The sequence below is a fragment of the Grus americana genome, chromosome Z (assembly GCF_028858705.1).
Source record: "Grus americana isolate bGruAme1 chromosome Z, bGruAme1.mat, whole genome shotgun sequence".
Classification (NCBI taxonomy): domain Eukaryota; kingdom Metazoa; phylum Chordata; class Aves; order Gruiformes; family Gruidae; genus Grus; species Grus americana.
Genome location: NC_072891.1, coordinates 68,811,325 through 68,839,301, shown reverse-complemented (window position 1 = coordinate 68,839,301; position 27,977 = coordinate 68,811,325). Strand labels below are relative to the sequence as shown.

At 39.9% G+C, this 27,977-nt stretch overlaps 1 protein-coding gene across 2 annotated transcripts in view; it reads left to right on the top strand.

Moving 5' to 3' along the window:
- Positions 1-10,273: 10,273 nt before the first annotated feature.
- HSD17B4 (hydroxysteroid 17-beta dehydrogenase 4) overlaps positions 10,274-27,977 on the top strand; it is a 70,015-nt gene continuing 52,311 nt past the window's right edge. The window contains exons 1-11 of one of the 2 annotated variants that reach the window (XM_054809839.1): positions 10,274-10,427; positions 13,409-13,462; positions 16,811-16,918; positions 17,449-17,508; positions 18,554-18,575; positions 18,678-18,724; positions 19,499-19,583; positions 21,137-21,324; positions 22,875-22,966; positions 23,574-23,598; positions 25,260-25,388. In XM_054809839.1, coding sequence (XP_054665814.1) covers positions 10,370-10,427; positions 13,409-13,462; positions 16,811-16,918; positions 17,449-17,508; positions 18,554-18,575; positions 18,678-18,724; positions 19,499-19,583; positions 21,137-21,324; positions 22,875-22,966; positions 23,574-23,598; positions 25,260-25,388 — 868 coding nt within the window. In that variant the 5' untranslated portion in view covers positions 10,274-10,369. Of the gene's footprint in view, positions 10,428-13,056; positions 13,135-13,408; positions 13,463-16,810; positions 16,919-17,448; positions 17,509-18,553; positions 18,576-18,677; positions 18,725-19,498; positions 19,584-21,136; positions 21,325-22,874; positions 22,967-23,573; positions 23,599-25,259; positions 25,389-27,977 lie in introns of those variants that run through there. The other variant, XM_054809840.1, reaches the window with a different exon arrangement.

The following is a 27,977-nucleotide window of genomic DNA, read 5'->3' as shown; positions in this document are numbered from 1 at the left end:
GTTGAAAAAGTGGTAAGACAGACCTTAAATACCTTTTGCAATACACATCAAACAACTGTGATCTCAGCCATACAAAGAAAACAAGATACAGGAGTGTTACCACAGCTATTTTGTGCGTGCCACCTTAAAAGGAATTCACTACAACTTTTGGCCATTACCCAATGTTTGTATGCATTTGTGTGTATGCATAGACAAACAAAAAGACACCATTGGGTAAATTATGAGTCTTGTTCTTGTCCTTAAGCTCTCTTGAGATTTATCTCCATTTTAGAAGGTACAGAGATTATCAGGAGTCTGGAAGCTTTCAGGAACCGGTGTGGGGTTGTTTTTTTTTGCTTTAGGAAAATACCAAATCATGTCTCTTCTAAAAAAAGATTCAATCCCACCCATAAAACAAATTCCTGTGAAATAAAGGAATGAGAAGATGGCCAATTGCTTTCTCATATCTCTCCCTGAAAAGATTGCATTGTCCCAAGGAAGTAGCAAACTGGTTTTGATGGCAGTTGGCTCCAGTTGCTTTTCAGCCCTTTTTGTAGTTGTAACAGATACAATGTGACCATTTAAAGGTAAAATGGAATTGTGCATGTCACTCTTCAAAGGACGAGAACATGCTTATTTTCATGGTCTAGCAGAGAGGAATCCACACTACTCTTAAGTCCATCATTGTCAAAGATGACAGTGTTATAGAGGATGGCGGCTAAGTTGCACATGGTACTAGCTTAGATGATCTCTCTATGATGAGTGTTCACCATCTGGTGACCTGCTACAATAGCTTTCCCGTGGCCTCACGTGGTTTTCCGGCCCTTCAGAGCAGCAGAACTACTCTTCAGATAGATCTATTCCTTCCCTGCCATTTTTGCCCCAAGGTTATATTACATTGTGTATGCATCTAAGGAGAACAGTAGATAGAATTACAGAATCACAGAATGGCAGGGGTTGGAAGGGACCTCTGGAGATAATCTCGTCCAAGCCCCCTGCTAGAGCAGGATCACCTAGAGCAGGTTGCACAGGATCGTGTCCAGGAGGGTTTTGAATATCTCTGGAGAAGAAGACTCCACAACCTCTCTGGGCAGCCTGTTCCAGTGCTCGGTCACCCTCAAAGTGAAGAAGTTTTTCCTCATGTGGAGATGGAACTTCCTGTGTTCCAGTTTGTGCCCGTTGCCCTTGTCCTGTCACTGGGCACCACATTAAAGAGTCTGGCCCCTTCCTCTAGACATCCACCCTTTAGATATTTAAGACCATTGATAAGATCCCCTCTCAGTCTTCTCCAGACTAAACAGACCCAGCTCTCTCAGCCTTTCCTCATATGAGAGATGCTCCAGTCCCCTCGTCATCCTCATAGCCCTCCGCTAGGCTCTCTCCAGTAGTTGCCTGCCTTTCTTGAACTGGGGAGCCCAGAACTGGACACAGCACTCCAGATGTGGCCTCACCAGAGCAGAGCACAGGGGGAGGATAACCTCCCTCGACCTACTGGCCACGCTCTTCTGAATGCACCCCAGGATACCATTGGCCTTCTTGGCCACAAGGGCACACTGCTGGCTCATGGAGACCTTGTTGTTCACCAGGACTCTCCAGGTTGTTCTCCGCAGTGCTGCTTCCCAGCAGGTCAGCCCCTAACCTGTACTGGTGCATGGGGTTATTCCTGCCTAGGTGCAGGGCCTTGCACTTGCCCTTGTTGAATTTCATTAGATTCCTCTCCGCCCAACTCTCCAGCCTGTCCAGAGCTCACTAAACGGCAGTGCAGCCTTCTGGTGTGTCAGCCACTCCTCCCCGTTTTGTACCATCAGCGAATTTGCTGAGGGTACACTATGTCCCCTCGTCCAGGTCATTGATGAATATGTTGAATAAGACCGGACCAAGCATTGACCCTTGGGGCACACCGCTAGGTACAGGCCTCCAACTAGGCTCTGCGCTGCTTATCACAACCCTCCAGGCTCTGCCATTCTCAGTCCACCTCGCTGTCCACTCATCTAACCCACACTTCCTAAGCTTGCTTATGAGGATGTTGTGGGAGACAGTGTCAAAAGCCTTGCTGAAGTTGAGGTAGACAACATCCACTGCTCCCCCTTCATCGACCCAGCTGGTCATGCCATCATAGAAGGCTATCAGATTGGTCAAGCATGATTTCCCCTTGGTGAATCCATGTTGACCACTCCTGATAACCTTCTTCTCTTCCACATGCATAGAGATGACCCCTAGAGTGAGCTGTTCTAGCACCGTTCCAGGGATGGAGGTGAGACTGACCGGCCTGTAGTTTCCTGGGTCCTCCTTTTTGCTGTTTTTGAAGATCGGAGTGACATTGGCTTTCCTGCAGTCCTCAGGGACCTCTCCTGTTTTCCGTGACCTTTCAAAGATAATTGAGAATGGCCTAGCAATAACATCTGCCAGCTCCCTGAGCACTTGTGGGTGCAAGCCATCAGGGCCCATGGCTTTGTGGATGTCGAGATTGCCTAGATGTTCTCTAACCCAACCCTCCTTGACCAAGGGAGGGTCTTCCTTTCACAAGGCTTTCTCTCCTACCTCCAGGGTCTTGTGTCTCCTGAGGGCCAGCCTTAGCAGTAAAGACTGAAGAAAAGGCATTCAGTAACTCTGCCTTCTCTGTATCCTCTGTCACCAAAAGAATGTTACCCACTTCACTTAATTAAAAAAACAACTAAATACCCATTTCCTGGGTTTTTTTTTTTGCAATGTAATTTAAAATCTGAAAGAGTAATCTACATCTTGATTTACTTGTTAATACTGTTTTGGATATAATCTATACTCGCATCAGTAAAGTAAGCATTTAGCTTTGATTTCAGTGCATGTACTTCTGAGCCTTTAAAAAAAAAAAAAAGTAGTGCTTTTGAATGCATTACAGAGGGTATACTTTAGCTTGAACATGAAATGAAGATTCCTGTTTGCATAACCATTTGCAGAGAAACCTTCCTGTTACAACTGTTTTTCATTGAGATTTGGGCAGGTCAGCCAACATTCATGGTTAAGTGGCAAACATCTGTGCTCTGGATAAAACAACTGTCAAAGGAGATTATAGTTGTCCAGAAAAGTTCCATTATATCTTGTTTTTATGAGTTGCACATAAATGAAACTTCTTTGGGAGAGGAAAGTTTCATATCTATCTTTAAAAAAAATTGCTACCCAAAACCACACTGTGGCTACTGATCGGAAAGACTAAGGTAGTTGTTATTTCCAACTTGTTAAAAAAACCCCTTGCATTTGTTGTTACAGAGAAAAAAGTTCTAAAAATTAATCCACACTAAATTATTAACCTATTGGTGCTGAAGTTTGCATATTGCAGCTGAAATTGTATTGCAACTTTGACATTCATATCTATAGTATTATATATTTTAGGTTACTATGTGATTTATTTTCTCTCTATGAAAATAAAGGGGTAGTATCTCCTTACATGCTATGTCTAAGACCTAGTTCTGTTATAGCAGTGCTTGGTCTTTATCACAAATCATGATTTCTTAATGTTTAAACCACAAATTGTTGAAGTGGCCTCTCTTTTCTTAGTACTCTAGTACTTTAGAGTTCTAGTTTCCAGTTTTAAAGCTGATACTTACGGATAGGACATTCCTGAATCAATACCCACTTTTTCTTGCGAGTTTGGGAAATGCAGGAACTGAAGTATATCTTCTAACAATCTGTAAATTTCTACTTACTATCACTCCACCAGTTTCTGGAGGAACATTTCTTATGGCATTTATTTCTATTAGGGAGCAAACTGAAAAAAGGCAGCTGACAGCTTTGGGATGTCCCATAATTACACAGTATCTAGTAAAGGAGCAGACTATAATGATTAAGAATAATGGAATTAAGGAGGTACGTTACTTGCCAAACTTTCCCAAGCAACTGAAACCTGTTTGCTATTTGTTGTTCTCCCCTGTGGGAAAGTCTTGGTGTGGTAGGTGGAGGACAAAGGTGGAGCTTCCTACAGTTACTGTGATTTAGATATAAATTACTTTTAGCATCACACGTAAGACCTTCCACTTTCTATTCTAAAAATCTTAACACTGGATTTTAAAATCATGCTTCCCATTGGCTTCATGACAAATTAATTCCTACTTCAGTTTTATTAAATATTTGGATTTTAAATATGCTTTTATTAATGCACATAAATATAAGCTGAAACAAAATATGTCAGCCTTGTGCATCATATTTTTTTCTAGATACCTTGTATTTTTCTTCAGTCAGTAGGTGTTTTGTGTGCTATAAAGAAACTTCTTGGTGGATATAATTCTGAAGGTTTTGATAAATGCAGATTGTTCCAAGAGAAGATTGTTGGCTTTTCACACACTTGTTCTCCAGTTCCTGCTGGCAGCTTTTCAGAGTATCAGCCCCACTGGTCTTTAAACATGGTAATTTAGAGCTCTTCACTTGTGACACCCTTTGTGGGACATTTTGAATTATGTTTTTCAGAATTCATTTATTGTTGATTGTTTTGGCCAAGCCACAGCTAATAGTGGATGAGAAATATTGTTACATTTAATTTGTGTGAAGTTTTTTAATACAGCGAATACGATGGTGTAGATGGAATAAATAAGCCCAAATAGGGCCCATATACCACCAACCCTTCTTTTCTTGCATGGAAATGGCAATGTACCAGTTCTACTCCATTATGGAACAGTGTTGAAAAATTATTTGGCTTTCTTGAGCAGAGTTCAGTCTCCTTGCATTTGAGGAATCTATTTCAGTAGCTGGGTTTGGCTTGGATCCTGAGGCGAAAGTCTCCTGGCTGTTGATTACTACTGTTAATTAAGGGTTCCTGTGATATGAAAGGACTGCCTTTCCCCATTCCAGAAAGCACTTAGCTGGTGCTTTCAGTTTATTTCACTGACTGGATTTGACATACTGTGGGTTTTTGCTTTGTTTGTTTGGGGTTTGGTTTTATTTTGTGGGGAGTCAAGACTTCCAACTGCATTATCACCTGCTAGGCCTGCTAACAGATTACAGAAATGAAAAAGAATGAGGCAGCACTTTGAGCCACGGGGGAGAATAAGTGCATTGGTCCCGGGACATGACATGAGATCAGCTGTTAGTTTCAAGAAAGCTGGTTCTGTATCTCAAGAATCTTGATAACTCAGCAACAGAAAAGTGATCTCATCCTTGGAACTGAAGTGAGTCTCTTTGCCCAACTGAGAAGCCATCTCAGTTACAGGCTGCTTAACTTGATTTCAACAGTATGGATGCTCCCAAAGGTATATTCGTTGTGCCATCATATGAGAAACTATTAGGGAAATTGGAAAGGAAAGCTCAGCACTTTTCTGCGAGAAAGGGCTGTGATCACACAAAGATCTCATTAAGTCTGCTTTGCCATCTTCACTGTGATAAGGTCTACTGCCTGCTGTAAGCACAGGCATTTGACTTTGGCTAGGTAAGACAGTATGTTTAAGCTTACAGTTCCAGTATTCTACGACACTGCAATCTACAGTTTACCCCAAAACTAGAACCAAGAAACTCATGCTACAAAATGCAGAAATAGGGCAGGAGGCCCTTTACAAAAGAGTGTCAATGAAAACTAGTCTTTGCTACTGTTTGGAGCTAGGAGAAATTTGGCTGGGGAATTCAGACTTCCCACCTCATTCCTGATGAGCAAAGCAAGTGCTGAAGAGGAGTACAATCTGCTAAAGGAAAAGGTATTTATGCTGTTACTTGGTTGACTGGCTGTTCTCCATCTATCCACCTTGCTTCTCAGTTAGCGGGCTATTCCATACTTCATGTATTCTTGAATAAAACTGCTCTTTACTGTAGGTTGGGGAGGAATTCTCACCACAGAATATAGTAAATCTGAACCTGTGGTGTTTGGCTTTCATGTGGATTTTTGGGGTGGTTGGTATGGGAGCTGGCAGAGTGGGTACTTCTGAGATACAAATGGAAGTCTGTTTATCTGGGGGGAATGAGTGTAAGTGTGCTGTTGTGCACAGAGAATGCTTCTACTGGGATTAAGAATGTAGCCACTTGAGAGGAGAGGCCATTTTAGGAGGCACAGTTTAAAAGTATCTTATCTTTTGTGCATGATTTCTGTTTATTAAAGGAGCTTCCTGGATTTATTATTCCAAGAGCAGAACCTCTTGGAATTTTTGGCTGTTCTAAAGCTCAATGTGGTCATTAACTCAGGAAGCAACTACACTGAATAAGTTTTCTCAGGAGGCATTTCAAGTCTTCCATCTATTCAGTGAAGATTCAGCTCATCTGTAGATTGTATTTACCCGTAACTTGGTAGCACTGCCAATATGCATCTGTTTTCCACAGAATGTGACATATGGTTATTTGCTAGTCTTTCTGCCTCTTATTTTAGTCCATGTGGTTTTTATTCTCCCTCTTTGCCTTCAAGGAGACGTGTTAATAGATTTTTCATGAAGGATCATTTAGGATGAAATGGAGTGGTTGCGTTGAGGGAACAACAACCATAAACTTTTGCTGGCACCTCCCTAACGTCTCTCCACAGGATGTATTTTCAAAGTTGTAGATGTGCACAAGCAACTAGTTTCTGCTTGATGAGTTTGTTCTACTAATGTGTTGTTACATACCAGCTCAGCAGCCCACCAAGCACTGACTGACCCAGGACTTCCATCTCCCTTAAACCGTGAGTCTCTGATGGAATCAAATGGAGAGCTTCCATAGCGCTCTGCTTGTGCCCCCAGCATGGATTTTCCACTTAATTAAGTGGCATGTGCAAAAATTGCCAAAATTAACATTTCTTGCCAAAACAGAGACGTAAGACCTTCTGTGATGTGGGGTGTTGACAAGAGCTATAAAAATGTTTGCATTTACATTTGCACTTGGTTCATAATAATATATCCAGCCTTAACTACACAGTCGGCTGCTCCTCAACCTCACATCAGCAAAGCTGCTTTTCAGGTTCTGAGTGACAAACAATGGATTCAATGGCTAGAAAACCCCCACTTACTAACTGCTGTAGCCTCACAGAAAAATAAAAGAACACAAGAGAATACAAGCTAGAATGGAAATAATAGTACTTGCTATTCCTGCAGATGAAAGGAATCAATAGAAACACTATATACAAGCTATGAAGAACTCCTCAGTGGGGTTTTCTGTCACATAAAATCGTATACCAAATCAAAATAAGTAGTTTTCTCTAACCATTTTTACTGAGACAGTAAATAGTAGGGTGAGCTGGGCCATACGGTTGGCTTGTACGAGATGAACATTTGTGACCGGTTTGGGGCTGAGATCTCTCAATGACCTCTCTGCGCTGGCAGACAGAGGGTGGCTGCAAAGAGAGAGGAAATGGGGACAACGACCCGGCTGCAGGCAAGGCCTCTTTGGTCACAGCAGAAAACATCTATCTTCAAAGCCCTGGGGACTTCTGTGGCACTAAGGCTGTGGGGAGGCACAATCTGCTGTAGGCCATGCTTTTGTAGTGTTCAGTGAAGGGTGCCACAGTTTGCAACATGTATTCAATATCTAATTTCTGGTGATAGCAAGAGACATCTGGTTGCCCCCTTCACTCACATTTGTCGAGAAATCTTTGTTTCCAGTGAATAGGGCTCTACAAATCTCCATGAGCAAAACCATGTATAAAGCAAATAAAATACTTGAAAATAAGCCTTATGATCCAAACAGATCCTTTAGCAATATCAAAAAAGTCAGTCAATACTTTCATTCCCCCTTTATTCAGGGGGTTCAAAGGTGCTCACCATCTACAGCAGCAGACCGTAGAAAACATTTTCAATGGGATTAAGACTCCTACATTATCCATAACACATGCTTTTGTGTTGAACTGCATTCAAATGAAATAGGCAAACTTTGGAAGTCTAATTAGTTTTGAGAGTATTTTGTGCTGATTAATACAGTGCCAGAACACCACACATCCAGTGTTAAGGAGTTGTTTCTGCACACATTCAACAATATTTCCCATATTTAAAACTCATGATTATTTGTAGACTATTTATCTGTTCTATGTTCTCTTACCTGCCTGTAGAACAATTTTTTGTAGTGTCCAGTGCATACATAAAATGTGCCAATACAGCCAGAAGAATGCCATCGCACCAGTGCATCTATTGTCTAAATAAAACCAGTATGCATTAAAAGCAGTGTCCCTTTGACTCGATGTGTGTGTAAGCCTTTTTTAGGTTCGTCGTATAAGAATTTCATTACTTGTGGTGTCTGTAACTGTAGATATTTTAGTCAGTTTTACTGTAGCACAATGCTCCCTCTAGTGCCCAACTGTAGCACTATGCTCCCTCTGGTGCCCAAACTATAAATTGCAATTATAGTATTCAATGCAATTCTTCGAACTGAACTGCATATAATAAAATCTCAGGCAATACATCTCTATTCCTAATACTTCTAAAGGAGTGAATGTTACAGACTACTTGAGGTCAGAAATGCTAATTTCTTCTAATTTGGAAGTCTCCAAATAGCTATTACTCAGTTAACTATCATCTCTCGTCAGTGCAGACAGTAAAGCACTAACAGCCAAGGAGAAAATCTGCAGCAAAACCAATTTTTCTTTCCACTAGCTCCAGAAATAATACAAACTTTACAAAATGTACAAGAAAGGTTAATTATGAATTAAAGTTCCTCTGTGCAGAGAGGGTATGTAGATGATTTCCCCTATAAAATAAGCTAGTCAGCTGCTCTGAATTATGGGCACTCCTTACACCATCCTCTGTTCCCTGATCACCTCTTAGATTTAAGACAGACAATGCAAAGAAGCAGGGAGCTTGCAGCTCCCCGAGGCTCAGGCTTATGGTGCTGTGTCAGCTGGGACAGTGATCAAGTAAGAAGGAATAGCTCCATGAGATCCCTCTCCGTGGTTCAGATAAAGTTTGTCATCATCTGAGTCGGGTGGTTAACACTGGAACATCGTAACTAGATCTACTGCTGAGATCCAGAGCAGTGTCCCTATGAAATTCCAATTAAATTCCGAATGACACCATCTCACACTATACCATGCCTGCAATGACATAATTAATAGGCATGGTCATTCCTACTTAACCCACCAGCTTGTTCCACAAAATACAATCATCTCTACTACTCTTTCCTCCTCACGCTGCTCCCCTGCTTCACTGTGGGGTCCTTCCCAGGGGCTGCAGTTCTTCATGAACGGCTCCAGCATGGGTCCCTCCTATGGGGTGCAGTCCTTCAGGAACAGACTGCTCCAGTGTGGGTCCCCCACGGGGTCACAAGTCGTGTCAGCAAACCTGATCTGACATGGCCTCCTCTCTCCATGGGGCCACAGGTCCTGCCAGGAGCCTGCTCCAGCATGGGCTTCCCACAGGGTCACAGCCTCCTTCGAGTACCTCCACCTGCTCCGGCATGGAGTCCTCCATGGGCTGCAGGTGGAATCTCTGCTCCTCCATGGACCTCACCTCCATGGGCTGCAGGGGGACAGCCTGCCTCAGCGTGGTCTTCTCCAAGGGCTGCAGGTGGAATCTCTGCTCCTCCATGGACCTCACCTCCATGGGCTGCAGGGGGACAGCCTGCCTCAGCGTGGTCTTCTCCAAGGGCTGCAGGGGAATCTCTGCTCTGGCACCTGGAACACCTCCTCCCCCTCCTTCTGCACTGACCTTGGTGTCTGCAGGGCTGTTCCCCTCACAGTTTTCTCACTCTTCTCTCCTACAGCTACCAGACAGTGTTTTTTACACTTTCTTAAATACATTATCACAGAGGCACCATGATCTCAGCTGCTGAGCTCAGCTGTGCCCTGCTGTGGGCCTGCTGGAGCTGGCTGTGCCCAGCACAGGGCAGTCCTGGCCCCTCTCACAGAGGCCCCTGCAGCCCCCCTGCCAGCGCCTAGGCACAGACACCCAGTGCAGCCTTCCTTCTGCACAGAAAGGAAAATTACGGGGTGAAAAAACACAGCATATTTCACATTAATGGTTCAATCTAAAGAAATCCCACAACCAGCGAAGTAATGGCTGAAAGCAGTGATTTGGATTGTGAAATAGTAAATAAAGCAAAAAATAACACAACATAAAATGTAAGATTAAGATAAAAAAAGTAAAGATTAATTTTAAATGGAGGCATGATGTCTACATTGAGGCAGCCTGATCTTGAAATCTGCTCTACCGAGCTGCAGCCTCTTTAAACCTGTGAGGAGATATGCCTGCTGCAGAGCAGGACAGACAAGCTAGCCTGTTAAAATCCCTCTATTTCACAAGCAGCTCGCCTTGCCTGTAAAGGTATGGCAGGACAACGAACAGACAGGACTGAAGCCCGAGAACAACCGCCCCGAGGCCGCCACCACCGCCCTCAGCTCTGGCAGCACAGACTACCTTTCCCAGACGGCGCCGGCGCATGCGCGGTGTCGGCGCTGGCTCCGCCCCGCCGCCTTGCCCTGGGCTGCCAGCGGAGGTAGGGCCGGCGGGTAGCGCAGTCGAGCGCAGGGCAGGGGAGCGCTATGGCGACGGGGTTGAGGTTTGACGGGCGTGTGGTCCTGGTAACCGGTGCCGGAGGAGGTGAGCAGCGCCGTCACATCTCCGCGTGCGATATGGCGGCGGTTTCGTCCCCCGCAGGAGGCGGCTGGGTCTGTGGGAGGTCGGGTGAGGCGGACACCCCGCAGTCGCCGGTGCCCGCGGGCCTGACAGGTGCACCGGTGCCCTCCGGTGGCAGCCGGGGGCGTCTGTGAGGGCTTCGCTTCTTAAAAATGGTGTTTTTCCCGCAGAGGAGAGAGGAGTGGCGACGGGAAGGGGGCGCGAGGCTACGGGGAAGGCCGGGCCCCGCGGAGGCCCTGTCAGGTGCTGGCACTCGCCGTCAGGGCTGCCGTGGCAGTGCCAAGGCTGTGCAGGGGTTACCGCCGTGTTCCTTGCAGTGCTTTGGAGCTACTGCAGCTTGATCTGAGCCCCAATACCGCTGAAAATTAGCGCGTTAGTGCTGCCTCCAAGTGCGTGTTTTCTGTTCTTTAAATACACTTCACACCAGTCAGTAATGGATGTTCTGCTTCACGTACTGTTTTGGTAACCTAATTCCTTCCAGTTTTGCCTTGGACCTAGTGATTGATGCTTGTAACCTGCAATGGTCTGGCACAGTGTTGTTCCAGAGAGGGTTTGACATGTGCCAGTGCTGCTGCAGAAAGCAGCCTCTGACCTGCTGCTGCTTTCCCAGACCCCGTCCTGGGTGGTAGTCTGAAGGCACAGGGGAGAGGGCAGCAGAAAGGTGAAAGAGTGGGGAGAGATTTCTTTCAGCAGCAGGGCTGGCCTGTGCTGTTGGTGGGCTGCGAGCCTGGTCTCTCCAGGGGATGTAGTTCTGCAGTGGAATGCTTGGTTTTGCCAGGAAATGTTTTTGTATTTGTTGTTGTTGTGGTTTTTTTTCCTTTTCTTTTTTTCTTCCTCTGAATGCATGCTTTGACTTTTGTCTACTCTTGTACTTCCAGCGAAGATATGAGCTGTGCGCATGGACAAGAGAGGCAAAGTTTGTAGTTGTGATGAGCTGCTAAAGGAGCTTGTTCTGCCATCCTCTAAGAAGGTTCTGCCTTCCCGCAGTGAAGTTTTGTACTTGTTTTGTGGAGCTGCACATAGCCAGAGCAGTCATTGTGGGGGCCTAGATTATGTGATGTCTTACGGAGAATGACTGAGAATATGAGATTTTGTGGAAAGTACTGACCAGTCCACTCACAGCACCTGAAGGTGACAAACATGAGAGTAATTGCAAACAGATCTTTGTATGGTGCTTTTCAGCTTTTACCAGACCTATATTTGCTTCTCTCTATGTAACGAGTGTCACTGAAGAACAGATTAAGACCTTAGGTAACAGGAAAACAAAGACACTTTGGCAATAACAAAGCTTCTAAAAAGCACTACATGGAGCAAAAATTTCTTGTCATAAGTGTGGCTACCATGACCCTTGTACTTCTACTATTAGGCTGCTTGAAAACTGTTTGTTAACAGAGAAAACTGTCCTTGGATGTCTTATTTCACAATAGTTTTTTGATAAGCAGCTGATTAAATTTAAGCTAAGATAAAAGGAAGCCCTGTTAACTTCAGATTAGTTCTTGTTTTTCTTTTATTTCGTTTACAGCACTGTAGTTAAACTGGACTGCTAATAGCATTGTTTGTCAACATTGATTTTTGAATTGGATGCCAGTAAACAGATCAGAGCTGGGAATTTATCTAAAACATCTGGATCACTAATTTGTTTTAAAGTGAGACCTGTTTTCACATACACAGGCATCTAAAAATACAGTAATTTCTTTTCACTTTGGGCAAATCCCATGTGAAGTATTGTTCCTGCCTGTCATGCATTGTCATTGATTATACAATTCAAGCTATTATTATTGTTAATTTTAGCATTCAGTCCTTGATTGCTAATTGAGAATACTGGCACGTATCACATGGTCTAGGTTGTGTGCACTTCTCAGTTGTGTGGCTTTTTAAAACAAAAAAAAGTTTTCTTGGACTGGGTTTACATCAGGCAGTGGATATATATGCACCTCATATGTGATACTCCGCATTGCAGAGGCTCGCAGGAGTCTTAAAAAAAATTCCAATTTGCTGGTGTGAGGTTAGTGTGTTTCAAAACAGTCAAAACAGTTCTGTTTTGTTGGTTTTTTTTCTTCTTTTCATTTTTTCTTTTGAGAGCTAGCTTTGAATCTTTTGGTGAGAGGCAAAGAGACACTGTTGCACTCTGAGAAACTTTTTTCTGACTTCGTCTTTCAATTATTCAAACCTCAGTTTCTTTTGAATGAAAAAAAGGATCGTTATCATTGATTTCAATAACTTTTGACTGGTGCAGTGGATAAATCTGTAAATCGTTTGTTGTAACAAATAAATAATGTATAACACGTCTAGCATCTAAGCCAGAGTAAAGGTGCAAGAGTCTTACCTTTGTATGTGAGGCAAAAATGACAGTCTTCTGTTATGATGGGTAAACTATGGATGCGTCTGGTTAACTGTGGTATTAAGTGATTCCTTTGTACCCAAATAATTGGAGGGGTTCTGTCTGACAAATTTTGTACAGTTTCTTCTTCAAATCTTAAAGACTAACTTTAACCAGGGAAGTATCTTATTCACTTAGAATGTAATTAATTAACTTGAAACATCCCCTCCCTCTTCAAGGTTACATCAAAACATTAAACTTTCTACCTTACAAATGTATTTTTCTATCATAAGCACAAACTCAGCAGCAGACAGTGTTCCCTGATGGTTCTGCTGAGTGCAATTACAAAGAGTAAGCATGGGATTTTTTTTTTTACTTATTTTTTATTTTTGTTCTTGACTGGAGGTTTTGTTGACAACTTATCTGCTTGTTTGCTTTTATGTTTTGAACTTATGTGAAACTTTTAACTCCTGTGGGAAATAGTGTTTTACTTTGAACCTTCACGGTGATTGTGTTGATTTGGTGCATTTTGTTCATGCCATTCAGGTTTTTGTAGCTTTTTCTCTGAATTGTGATCCAGGAGACAAACTGACTCTTTTTTTTTACTTTTATTTTTTTAAACTAGGTTTGGGTAGAGCGTATGCTCTGGCTTTTGCTGAAAGAGGAGCTTCAGTAGTTGGTAAGTTTTATGTTAACTAACTTGATCTAGACAATAACCTTTGCCTTTTCACATAGCTCGCATTCAACAGTCCGTGCCCTTTTAGACAGTAACCTTTGTTATTTTATGGTTTTCTGTCTTATCTTTTGCTATTTAATTTTTGCTTCTAAGCTTTATTTTCTTATGAAGCCAGTTGCCCAAGTTTGTCCAAGGGCTTATCTTTGCTGGAAAGCCGATTTGAATTAGATAATTCGCCGGATTTGACTTTAATCCATGCATACCAATCTTTACTGTGAGTTGTGGCCAGAGAGGATGTTGTCGTAGGTGAATACTGTTCAGAAACTTTTAATATGACTGTTTGGAAACATGAATGTGTTATCTACTAGTACCTTCTCCCAGGAAAGAAGTTATTGGAGTGTAACGCAGTATCAGTAGCCCCCAGAAAACATAAATGTGCTGAAAGTGCATTGTTTCTTTCTGCAGTGCATCACACAGAATAGCTGTCTGGTCTGGATGATGGTGCCAAATAGCTCTCAGTAAAGGATTTTTGGTAGTTTTGCAGTCATTTGGTTGAACTTGTGCAAAATGCTGTATCACAAGCTAATTCTGAAGGTTAAGGTAGATTCTTGGTCACTCTTTGGCAGTTGGCATCACCATTTGACTGCCTGTGAATGAATTTGTACAGGTATTGTTGATGAGTTCAAGGTGACATATTTAAACAGATTATGGATAAGAACTTACTTGCTGATTTTTGGTAGCTTTCTAATAAAAATCCTAATCTCAGGTTACAAAATTTCATAAAAATTGATTGGATTTTTTTTTTTACTTTATTGATTAAATATGAGAAGTCTGTGTAGACAACTTTTTTAAAAGTCTAGGTATTTTTTTCTGGTAGTTGCCACCTTTAATACTTACCTTATTTGCTAGGAACACGAATACTTCATCTCAAGTTCTTATTTAACAAAAATTAGGTCACTAAAGTAGCCCAAATGTTTAATTGTATTGACTCTCTGTAGCTCGTGGTGTTCTGACTTTCCAGAGTGATCTGAATGAAAATGTATTGTATTGCCTGATGTTGTTGTTTAATCCTGGCTGGCAACTGAACCCCATGCAGCTGCTCGCCACCCCCACCCTCCTACCCCCCCCCTCCCCAAATGGAGTGGGGGAGAGAAGCAGAAGGATAAAAGTGAGAAAACGCATGGGTTGAGATAAAGACAGTTTAATAGGTAAACCAAAAGCAGTGTGTGCAAGCGAAGCAACTGCTTCACTCTAGAGATTTTGTTCTGCTGCTCTGCACTGCTTGCTAATAATGCACTCTGAGTATTGGAGGAATTCTTCTCTACGGTTCAGACTATAACTGTTCTCTCTCGCAACTGCTACAGTCTCTGGCTCTTTTCTACTGGATGTTTTCAACTGGAAATTATATGATGTAAAGCATGAGCTTAAAATAGTCCTATTTATCCATTTTGTTTATTTTAATTACTCTATCACACTCACGGAGTTATTTGATAATTTTCAAAGCCTACAATAGCTCTGTTCTTTCTTCTGTACTCATTTTTTCTTCAACTCTGTTAATGCCTGCACTCACCCTAAGGTGCTTTGCTGCCTCTGGAAATTTTCCCAAATATTTAACTAAGCTTTTGGCAGCAAATTAATATTGAAGTGAAGGATAAATATATATAAGCATGTCTTTAGTAGAGAATTGTAATGTCTTAACAAGACTAACTGGTTTTTTTTATATAAATGTTTACCACAAAATTGTCCACTCTTCTTTCCCAGGACAGGTTAGAAATCCTAGTGCTGTTCCTGACTCACTTTTCTTTAATATTATGTTGAAGACCTTTGATGCTGCAGACTGAGCAGTCTGCCCATGTTGCCTATTCTAATGCTACACTTGGAAATTTTCCCTAGCACCTGGATTGTGCTAGTTGCACTTTCGAACTGTTAGATATTGTTCTATTTAGCTTGGAGATTTTGTCTCCTTTCTTTTTTGCTTCAGTCTGTTAACATACTTCAACATGTCATCCTGTTCGGTTTTAATTCTTCCTGCTTCAGGCTAGGTGGTTCTTGGTTTTGGTTTGTTGGTTGGTTTGTTGTTTGGTGGTGGGGTTTTTTTTTCCTATTTACATGGTTCATTTCTGGTTTTCGGCATTTTCATTAGATTCTCTGCAGCGTTTCTACATTTCTCTTGAAGTGATGCCCATAAAGTTGAATACAGGATTCTAGATCAGACTTTCTTGGTCTGAGTAATAGACAGTGATTTTGTAATGTGTCCTGCAAGCTATGTTCCTCTTTACATGGAGACCTTAAAAAAAAGGCGGGGGGGGAAGCACAATATGGGTTTATTTCCTTTTGTAATGATACAGCAGACTTACTTACAGTTGCTGTTTATCATCAAAACCAGCTAGGCTGTCTTGCATATTTTGTGGATTTCACTATGGCTGACTTTTGAGGACTTAAAAAAGTTAGAAGGCACAAAACTATAGTTCTCCACAGCAAAAGACTATTTAGCAAAATACCAATGTTGCACATAAATCCACAGTCAATTCTGATTTTCTTGCAATTTCATTTTGCACCCATTTAAATGTACTTCTTACCATTTTTTGAAATTATGTGTACAAATATATGTGTATATACAAATGTACAATATATGTGTGTATATACAAATATAATGTGTATATGGATTTTTTTAGGGATGTTTTTGTTCCCCTGATGAATTCCATGAAACTGTGGGACATGCAAATACACCAATGCAGCAAGCTGTGGTGATGATACAGGGTAGCTACCATTAATGATGCATGCCCCAGTACAGAGAGCAGCCTGGAAACAAAGCAGGTCTCCGTGTCAAGTGGCCCTCTTATCCTGCAGGAGCAAGATCTGACGCTCCAGAGCAGGTGCTTCTCCCTTTGCTCAGACTGCTTGATCCATTCTATAGTGAAGTTTACTAGGAACATTTTAGCTACTCTATTAAACAGGAACAAAGTCTTCTCAGTCTTGTTTACAGTACATGCAGTAGTTACAGCAGTTTGACAAGAGTCCAGAATTAATCACCTATGATTGGTATGTAATCTTGATCTTAATCTCTGAACCACAATATCACAATTACAGAGAAAGCCTGGGCAGACCAAGCAAGTTGAATGCATGGTGGAGAGAAAAATAATAAATCTGAATGACACTGTATGTTATACTATTTTAAAAAAAAAAAAAAGTGACCTACTGTTCTTCTCTAATCATCTGGGATTCTCAGTAGGATCCAGATGTGGCAGGTTTTATTAATAGTCTTATAACTTCCATCATGATAATGACATAAAGAGATACCATGAAGTCTGAGTGTTAACAGTGAAAAATTCATTTCTTTGTGATGCACAGTGAATGATCTTGGAGGTGATTTCAAGGGATATGGCAAGAGCTCCTCAGCTGCTGACAAAGTTGTCAATGAAATCAGAGCAAAAGGAGGGAAAGCAGTACCCAATTATGGTATGTTATTTTTCCAGACTAGTGTAATGCTTTTTCTATAGGAATAGTGGACTTGTTGAACTAAAGGTTGACACTGCTTAATAAATGGCTACTGCCAGTTTGCCAACACCATATAAATTAAATAGGTGTAATGTAATGTGGAGTAGGGAGACAGAGACACTAAAAGTAATTGCATAAATTGCCTTTTTAATTTACATTTGTCGAGTAATGTCCTTTTCTTTCATATGCTTTCTTAACATTGAAATACTAAGAAACTGTCCATCTGCAATTGTCAGTGGCAAAATGGGAATGGATCATTCTTACTTGTTTTGCTTCTTGTTTTTCTTGCAATGGCAAACATTATGCCATTTAGACTTACTGTGTGGGATTTGCTTTAGGTGACATGCAAATAGTGGCTGAATTTCAATTTATTTTATATTGGGGTTGTACACGATTTATTTTTCTTAGCTTCATGGAATTAGTTCTTAATATCCTGGAATTGCAGTGTATCCAGTTCATTTTACTTGAATATTCATACTTTTTTCTTACAGATTCAGTGGAAGATGGTGAAAAGCTTGTGAAGACAGCACTTGAAGCTTTTGGGAGGATAGGTACAATTGCTTAATTCTTGTTGCAACTTGTTTTCAAGTTCAGAGCCATTATAAACAGTGCAATTAACAACAAATGAATGAAATATAGTGTGACAACAGTAGAACTCGCCAACCCTTGATGCCCTTAGTGAAACGTAAATCAGGGGCTATCTGTTTTAAATCTGAATGGGCAACTTTTCTGTCTTTTTGGTACTTTTTAGCAAAAGTTTAAAGCTTAATATATAATTCTTGTTTTCTGCCTTTCAGAATTTTGGTACTTCAGTAATGGTTAACAATTTCTGTTCATCAAATATTATAACTAGCTGCATAAAATTATATAAATAATGTTGCTGAAGAGTCAGAGATGCTCTATCGTGTTTTGGAAGCTCTTTTGCCTATGCGAACATCAAAATACCTTAACACAACCCCCCCCCCCCCCAAGCTTGAGGTATTTTATCTAACATTAAGTAATGTTCCTCTTTACCATGTGATTGCCACTGTTTAATTGTGAAGTTATGTGATTTTAACTCAGGGTTAAATGGCTAAAAGTACACATTATCAAAGCCAACAGGAACCAAACTAAATGTTTGACAAAAAGTTGTTATGATCCACGTTGCTTTAGTGGCTCTGTGACTCCGTGGTTCTTCCAGTTACCATTTGGGCTTACTGCAACAAAGGTGATTGCACAAACTGCATAACTGGGAGCACTCTGGAATTCAAAGCAAGCTGCAAAACTGTGCAGGATGGCTGCATCCTGCAGGTATTGTGCTCTTAGGTAACCAGCACTTCTCAGCTATACCTCCCTGTCAGGCTTTGTTCTCTTGGCAGGCCAAGGCTTGCCTGTACTGAAGTGTTTTGCCTTGTCTTAATTATTGTCCAATGATAGAGTTCCACTATTTGAGACAAGGAGCTATAGAATGCTAATATGATGTATGTGTGCAGTGTTCTTGTCTATATACAGTTTTAGAAGTGGGAGAAGAATAGAAACAAGCTTGTATTCTATCAGTGTATTCACTCGGTTTGTTTTCTTTTTTTTTCTTTTTTTCTTTTTTTTTTTTTTTTGCAGATATCGTTATAAACAATGCTGGGTGAGTGGACTTGAAGATTTTTTCCTGTTTGATTGTGGGCTGTCACTTTTGTGTAAACACCTGTTCATCTTTTTGTTTTGTTCTCCTAATAATGCATTTTAGGATCCTTAGAGACCGTTCATTTGTTCGGATCAGTGATGAAGATTGGGGTGAGTTGAAAAACTTTAAAATGTACTTTCTGTGTGAGAGATGAAAGGTACATCCCTCCCATTGGTACTTGGAAGAAGAGAAGGTGGGGAAGGTGGTCTATGCCAGATCAGAGAATTATCTTTTGCCCTGAAAACTTAGTGGTAAGCTGCTGGTGTTCAGCTGCTTTGTTTTCAGCTTGCAGCCAGATCTGTGCAGTAGTGCATGGTAGGTATATGTTGTTCCAAAGGGGAAGAAAGGCTCTAGCTGCCACTCCTAGTTGCTGAGTGGAATACAAACAAGATCCATGTGAAACATACACAATAGTTTTTGTGAGCAGAACACATTCCTTGCGCCAGCACTCACTGACTGAATGCTAAACAGGTTTAAAAGACCCAGAACTAGCAACAGAGGAAGGAAATCTGATGTGTCAAGGGACAGAAGAACAGGGGGACCTTCAGTGAGATGATAGGTGGTGAAAAGCCAGTTGAGCAGACTTTTGCAGATAGTCTAGCTCCTGTAGTCCTTGTTTGACTGTGCTTAAGTGCAGGAATTTTGAATGCTTGTGAATTCTATACGGGAGAGCCCCATCCAAGAGGCAAAAGAGATTATCAGTGTATGTTCAGGCAAGCACTTCAAAATGATCAATGAAAAAAAAAAAAGCCCACTACTTTGTTACTAACAGCTTGAGAGTGTGAAGAGAACACAGTTTTTGTCATGAAGAGGAAACAAATGGTGTATTTCAAATTTGGAGATGAAATCCTGGAATTACTAAGCTGACATTAATTTGTTCCTAGATATAATTCATAGAATTCATTTGAGGGGATCATTCCTGGTCACCCGAGCCGCATGGAATCATATGAAGAATCAAAAGTTTGGCAGGTAAAAATTTTTTATCCTTTCAGTTCTGCCCCCCTCTCTGCCTCCCCAGCTGAATGTTTATAGGTTTTTTCCATGTAGATGCAAATATCCCTGACAGGAGCTGTAGGGTTATAGAAATGCCGTTTCTTTTCATGAGGACTGGTTAGAAATGTTTGCTAGTCATATGTTACTGCAAGTCCAAGGCATTCTTCTCTTGCTTCTTATTCAAATGACAGGTACATGCAGTTCCACTTGTGGGTCATGGGTTGTTTTTTTGGGGGGGGTTGGTTTTTTTTTCCCCTTTGGACAAATGTACTTGTCTTAGAAGTTGTGGGAGTGTTCTTTCTGTTACTGTTAACTGAAAGAGTACAGTGAATTCAGACCTTTAAGTTTTGTCACTTTTGTTGTTTTTCTATCAAAACACTAATGTGATTATATTAATCTTAACAACCATACCGGCATATTGAAAGCTGTATGAGCTGTTTTATCATTCTGTGACCAAACTGACATTCATTGTTAACCAGGGAACCGAAGAATAAGGATAAGGGAAGAGATCAGCAGGCAGAATATCCTGCTAAAGCCTAGGCGTTGCATCTGTTTAGGAAAACGCTTCCCTTGGCTCCTTTTCTGTATTTGCTCAGATAACAATGGCAGCAAGTGCTTGTGTGGTGTATGTATAGATGTGTGCCATCTGCAAAATGCCTACTTCGTACAGATTTTGTAGCTTTTTTCATCTTGATCTTATTGAGCCAGTACTTATAACACATCTCTTTATTTAGATTAAAAACAGTGGATTATTGTCAGTGACACAAATAATAAAAGTAGATTTTGAACCCAGCTATGCAGTGTGTTTACAGTAGATTAGAACAGATTCTCATAAGGTTTCTTTTAAAAGTGAAGGTGTAGACCCTTTTCTTTTGCATTCCAGTTTGAGAAGACATTCGGCACAATGTTTTCTTGCCTCAAACCAGCTATGAACTGCAGTGGTTTTAGAGCTTTCTTGTGAGCAGTTCAGTCATCTACACAGCAATAATGCTAGGGGACAGCAAAGGGCAAGACTTTGAACTCTTCTTCATGTGTTTAATGCACATTAGGATTCTTTGAATGTGAATTCTGTAAGAATGCATCTTCACATATTACCAGTTAGATATTAAGGTGAAGTCATTTTCAATAAAATAATTTTCTTCTGACTGCCGAAGCAATTTGTTAGTTGTAAGAATAACACCACTTGAAGTGCAGTTAGAACATGAAAAGAAAATACTTTTCTCTATACCGTACCCCGTTGTTACAGAATGTCTGTTGTAGTTTTGCAGTACAATTCAAAAAGGCTTGTGACTTTGTTAGTTTTCTGCTACTATGACAACACTTCAGGATTTGTCAGATGTTTGCTATCAATCAAACATAAAAACGGTATCTGTTTGTTAGCACAACCAAGAAATAATGTTTTCTTATTTGCACGCTTTTGTTTTGTGGAATATGAAGAATGTAATGCCAAGGCTGGAATATGTTGTTGTGTGGAATTAAACAACTTGAAGAAATCACTGAACTTTTTTTTTTTCCTGCTCTCGCCTAAGAATAATTATGACTTCCTCAGCTGCTGGAATATATGGAAACTTTGGTCAGGCAAACTACAGTGCTGCAAAACTTGGCCTTTTGGGTCTTTCAAACACAATCGCAATTGAAGGCCGGAAGTACAACATCCACTGCAACACAATTGCTCCTACTGCTGGATCCAGAATGACCCAGACTGTCATGCCTCAAGGTGAATCATTTAGTCTACACGTACTGATATTTTTCAATGAATTGAAGCACAGCTAACTTTCTTATGTCTTAGAAAATGCAAATCCTTTACACTTGATATACTGCTAATTCATTATACCTACTGTCTTTTTGTCTCTGAACTGTCAACTTACTTTGTCTGTTGTAAGGAATTCTTATTTTCTGTCATAAGGTAAGAAGGAATTTTGTAATTTGCAAAAGCAATTTCATGTGGCAAGGCTCTTTCATTATAATCTCTTCCAAGATCTTCCTATGGTAGTGGAAAGGCTTGTTTATTTCATCAGATGTGGAGTCATGTATGTGCATAAAATGTCTGCACTTGTTGTAATATTGTCTAATTGCAAAATACCAGTTTTTTGCACAACGTGTCATGTGTGTACTTCTTCATTCCATGATCAGCAAGAGATGATAATGAACTGAGCTGCCTATGTTACGTTTTTCTTTATTGCACAGTTACTAATCTTTAAATGCTTGAACAGGTTTTAGCAGAGCACTGCATTGGGAAGTCAGTATAAAGAATATTGGAGACAGCTGTGTGTAAAGTGTAAGTTTAGGATAAATAGAGTGGCTAAGTACTTTGTCAAATCACCAGAAGAAACAAAAAGAATTTGGAAAAAAAAAAGTGTAAAAAGAAATTGCTGCCAAAGTCTTCTAGAATCTGCCTATTTTATTTCCCTTCTGCCCTTCTTTTCGCTAGTGATAGGCAGATTTCAAAGTCAGGGGAATCAATACATTTTTCAGACTGATTTACAAGATATTGAAGAGTAATATATTTTATACTGTTATGCATGGGTTGAATGCATGATTTTGTTTGACTAATTAAGTTCTGTGTAAAGTATCCTGGTTTAGGTCTAAATAATGCAAGTGATGAGGAAATCCAGTACCTCGATAGGTTGTAGGTTCCAGGGATTTATTGTACTTACTTACAGAAGAGTCAAACACATTAAGCTAGCAGCCATGAGTTCCTGAAGCATAAAGTGGAGATCTGTAGCTGGAATTTCCCAAAGATATTTATAGAGTGATCAAACCACCTCCTAATTTTCTTAGTCATTTTAAGAAGAGCGAGATCCGTTGGTCTCCCTATAAGTTACAGCTCCGATCATTTATTTCTTACCTTGCTCCCTCCCTCTCTGTCTTTGTAACTGACTAGCAAATTAAAAGAGAAATTGCTCAGGTGTATTTCCATCAGGATTATGTCTAGCTGGCTTGTCCTTGTTTCAGGCTCTCCGTCAGATGGAAATTTAGGAACATACCTGGCTTTGCAGTCTGCACGTTACAGTGCTCCCAACATTTAGACAGTCTATCTGAGAACCAATGCAATTGGATTTGGAGGTATACAAGTGTCTCATGAGTTGTTCATATTTAATTAATCTTCAAATGTTTCATTTCATTTGTCCTTTCTTTTAATGGCAGAATACTGTTGGTTAAATTCTCCAAGGCTCTGCTGTTCATCAGAAGGTGTTAGAGTAAGAATAATTTGATGAAATTATACAGTGTTTCTATTTTATGATTCCCCCCTCCAATTTGCTCTAGATCTGGTCGATGCTTTCAAACCAGAGTATGTTGCTCCCTTAGTTGTTTGGCTTTGCCACGAGACCTGTGCGGAGAATGGCAGTCTGTTTGAGGTAATTTTATTTTCCCTTTCTTCCTCCTCTTTCATTCCCTTTGCCCCTTCCCCTGAAATCAATAATTTGCCTTAGTCTGTCCAGTCTTAGCCTTTTTGCTGAAACGGAATTATTGTGTGTGATACTACATACTCAGCATTGACAGAAGAAATGTTGACCCTGTTGTGCTGTATATGACAAGTTCATCAGGCACTAACTACGTTGTCAGATTCTGGTGTGTGCTCAAAATACTACTGATCAGATTGTTACAATTCTTATTGAACCCTTATAAGTTTGAATAGGTACCAAAGCAACTACTTCAAAAGAAGTTTGTGTTTTCTAAGTCATTCAAACACAGAAAGCAACTTGCAGGAAGGATGAATTGCTTAGTTATGGAATATATTAGAGGTATATCAAAATGCTAGCTCATAAATTGGATGGAAGGTGTTGTCTTGTTGTTGGAGTTTTATGTTGCTCACATTCCAGTGCTTAGCTAAACTGTTCAATACAACCAGCAGTAGTTCAGAAATTAATATTGAGTTTTTTCTGAAGTATAGTTTTGTTTCCCTACATTGCCAAAACTTTCCTTTGTAACGTGTGGTAAGCTGATTTTCTTTTTTTTTGGCAGGTGGGAGCTGGATGGATTGGGAAACGTAAGTACTTTGTGTTGCAGGATTAATTTTTGGTTTTGAATTGACAAAAGAAGTTTGCAAATCATCTCTGCAGTTAACCTCTGCTCAAGACATTTTTATTTAGGGAGAGATTAGCAAAAGCCCACGGTTCAGAGGAGACTGCTTATTTTAAGTAAAAGTCACAAATTTCACTACACATGGGAGAAACTGATAACTTAGGTATGTTCTTTATTATGCTTTTGAGCTGACTAATAGTAACCGAAAATCTGCCTAAGTAACCTTAAGTCTTGGATCCTGAGGGTGTAATTGAAGTCAAGAAGAATCTACATTTTTGGTGTTAAGTGTATGTTGCTGCCTTTTCTTGATAACTTCAATTTTTCATGGTATAAAAGTAGCACATGCTGGTAAACTGGCTGCTTTTTAGTTGCTTCTACTTTTTTACTTCTATAAAAATACTAGTGATATGCATTAACATGTTGAAGCAGTTGGCCTTCTTAATAACCAGTAGCTTTGCTAGATAGGTATTTTCCTTGAGTGACTCCAGTGACAAGCTTAAATATGAGCATAAAGAAAACTCGCAGACAATACTGAGGGTTTACAAGATGGAAAACTTAATTCAGTGTGTGAAATGTCTTAACTTTTTTCCTGAATATGTTGAACCTAATACCAGCATTATTTTCCTGAACCGTTCAAGGACTCTTCAGCCTACATGAATATCACTAGTTCATTGGAAGTAGGGCCATTAATTCAAGAAGTGGTTCCTTCTTCTTCCAAAACATTTTTTTTCCCCTCTTGATAAAGATTTTGTGCATTTCTTACTAACCGTAAACGTTCTAGTGGCACTGGAATAGCTTTTCCCAGGTAGTGTATTAAACAGATTAAACGAATTGGGGCAGCAGTGTAAAACCTCTTGCTACCCTCCACAAGGAGTTGAGTTTTAATACAGCTAAAAATCTGTGGCTTCTCCTTTCTCATTGAAAGAAAATCCATTTTTCATCATTGTAATAGCTACTGTTGAAGTCTTTAACCACCTGATTTCATTTTGAGGTACCAGTATGGCCTTATTCATTGTCTATTGCTAATTTACACCAAAACCAACATGACAGATTAGGAACTAGTTGCAATCTGGGAAGTCTGTATCCTTCCAGAACTGATTCACATTAGTCTTAGGAGTTTCTCTCAAGTTACAATATTGAAATACAACTTCAAGGACTGTTTGGACATGCTGGCCACTGTTATTAACATTCTTTCATAGATAACAAGTGGTTTTTCACATTTCCCCTATAGTTTTCCAAGGCTTTCAGAAGATTCCTAAGCATTAGTCGTCAAAATCATGTCAGAAAAGAATGTCTATAGATACATACTAGCTACAACTTTTCACTAGACACAATCCTAAAACTACACATAATCCGAAAATATACCCTAATATTTTCAGAGAGCAGTCGGTCTGTTGTGGCTTTAATGAAATTTTAAACCAGTGCTATTCCTTTTCTAAATGTTAGTTAAAAGCAGTGAGCCATTTCAGTCCATGTTGAAGTTATACTGGTGAGTTAAATTGGAGTACTTATAATCATTCCTTTCTTGCACTGTCTTGAAAGTAGTGGCCTAGATGAAAGTGATCTAAAGAAACTGAAAGTTTCTTTGTTTGTTACTTGAACTGTCGGGCTCCTGTTTCCCATTAGTGCGCTGGGAGCGATCCTTGGGTGCTATCATCAGAGGAAAGAATCAGCCAATGACGCCTGAAGCAGTGAGAGATAAATGGGAGAAGGTCTGTGACTTTGATAATGCCAGCAAACCCAGAAGTATCCAAGGTAAGGGAAACTTTGATAATGTGGATAGTTTGGGCAAGCAAAGCTTAGAAGAGAATGTTTTCTTATCAGACATTTGCTAAAACTTTTATTTCAGAAGTCTGCAGAACCAGTGAATTCTTTTGTAAATGTGTAACATTAATCATCTACTGTTTCAGTCAGATCTTTTTAAGGAAATTTTGTGTTCTTACCTATAGAATTAAGACTGTTTTATCTTTCTTGTGAGTTACTAGGAAACTGACATCACTGTCATTTTTATGTATTACAGCCAGATTTATGGTAGTGTTTTCTTTGATTGCACCTACATACAGGTAGTAGCAGTATAATAGAGAGATTGTATTTTCTTTTCAGTCCTGGGATCTTGTTTTTTGGCAGACATTTCCATATCAAAAAGCTCTCTGCTTAAGTCATTTGGTATAACACAGCAAAGAAGTTCTTCCTTACTGCCTTTTGTTCCTGGGTAACATCACCCCCTTGGCTGGTGACCAAGATGACTGTCTCTTCCAATGCTTTGTTTCCTTTCTTTGTTCGTTCCCGTTATTTGGGTTTGCTTTTTTGTTTTGGTTTTTGGTGGGGTTTTTTACCCAAAATTACTGTGATCTTTCCTGCTGCCATACTTGCTTCTCTTTCATCTTTCAAACTTTCCCTTTGTGTCTATCTTTATTTGGATCCATAGCTGTCATAGTTCATAAATGAACCGTACAGACTAATCTTCCCAACTGCTCTCCAAGATTTCTCAAGATGTTACCTTTAGTTTGTTAGTGTGAGTACATGTGCTTAGTATCAGTGATGGTTGTTTTGTTATTACGCATTTTGTTATTTAGGTCAAAGATTATTTGTCAGATTAGGAAATACCAGTGTTTAATGTTTGGGGGAGGAGTGAAAGAGGTGTCCTTATGTACAATGGCAATTGAATTTCATCATTTCATCAAAGATACTTGGATATACAGCAGATGTTTAAGCTGTTGGCCCTGAAATCCATTAGGGCATTTTGTTAAAACCTTAGGGATATCTTTTTAGGTGCCAAAACCAGAATAGGAGACACTTTGTCCTTTCCCTCAGATCTTGGCAGAGGAATGTAACCAAGCCATACAGTAGTTCTATATCACCTTACTGACTGTTTTCACTAATCTTTAGCTTACAGATGTCCCATTTCCAAATGTTTATAAATGCTCTCTGTCCTGCTGTGGAATGGTATTTACAACAACATCATTCCAGCTTTATTGCTTCTGATCAGTTCTCCAGCCTGTCATATGTACTATGTTATTTTTATGGGTTGCAAGAAGAAAAATGTTGTAGGAAAAAAGTTATAGATGGGAATTGCTTTAGAAAGCTGCTTCAGCTTTACATATGATATTTCACATCTGCCTCTTGGTGCTTTCAGGAGACAAAATTTTGGACTTCTGAAGTAAATGTGCTTACAGTACAACACAGCAGGTTCTACAGGCAGGAAATTGTAAATATTACATTAGCATGAATCTCCCATGCACTGAACATCCTTGACTTCTGTTTTGTTATGAACTTAGCCAAAATATAGCATTGTCCTTTCAGTGACATCAAGCTATAGGTACTGCCAGGCTGAATGGAAACTCTTGCATTAATTTGTCATATATGAGAATCAGCAGAAGGGTTGAAGAAAATTCTGAAGAAGTTAGCTGAATAGAATTTTCAGTTCTATATTAAAAGTTTTTTCTACTACCAAAGTCTCCGCTTTATTGCTTGAAGGTATTTAACTGTTAAATAAGGGAAACTAATTGCAGTACTTGCATTAAAAATTAAAGCTACAGTGCCTAATATCTGCAAGTTAAAACTCTCTCAGAAGATTTCATTAATTTAATTAATTTGATAGTGTGAAAAACAATTGTGTAGTAACCATTACATATAATTATAAGAAAATACCAATTAGATAAAGTATTTGCTTGTAATGTAGTAGAAAATCCCATAATCAGAGATGTTAATCTTGTTTTCATAATTTGGGCATACTGATAAGAGCAGTTTGACTTTATTCCTTCTAGATTATAAAAAAGTAAGAGCATAATCTGTTTGTTGGTTGTTTATTGTTTGGTTTTTTAAAGACAGGTTTTCTTACATGTGTAACAATCATACATAACTGAATATTTGTATTCATGTTGTACTTTTTTTACTTGGAATTCTCTTATTTGCAAGCATGGGGGGAAGTCATTCTCTTAAAGATAAATAAATTAAATGCTCCACATCTAATGTCTGAATGATTATGTATTTAGAGCCCTGCCTAGCAAAGCACTCATATGATGTTTAACTAGGGCATGTTCATAGTTGTGTATTTTAGCCAAGGTCATTCTGCTGGAGATGCTGAACTTTTGACGACTAAATGGAAGTACTGTCTCATCTTTATGTTTTAGTGGTGGTCTTTTAAGAAATGAAAGCATTGAATTCATTTTCTAAAACCAGTTTAAGTAAAAAGATCCAAATTTTTCTTTCCATCTTCTCCTGACCTTTTTAAGCACTTCTTCAGTTTATAGGCTTAACTTGTTCTCTTGGCACAAAAATCAAGCTAAAAGACTCTTGCTTCTGTACCAGAATATGATTTTATAGGGTTTGTGCAATTTTAAT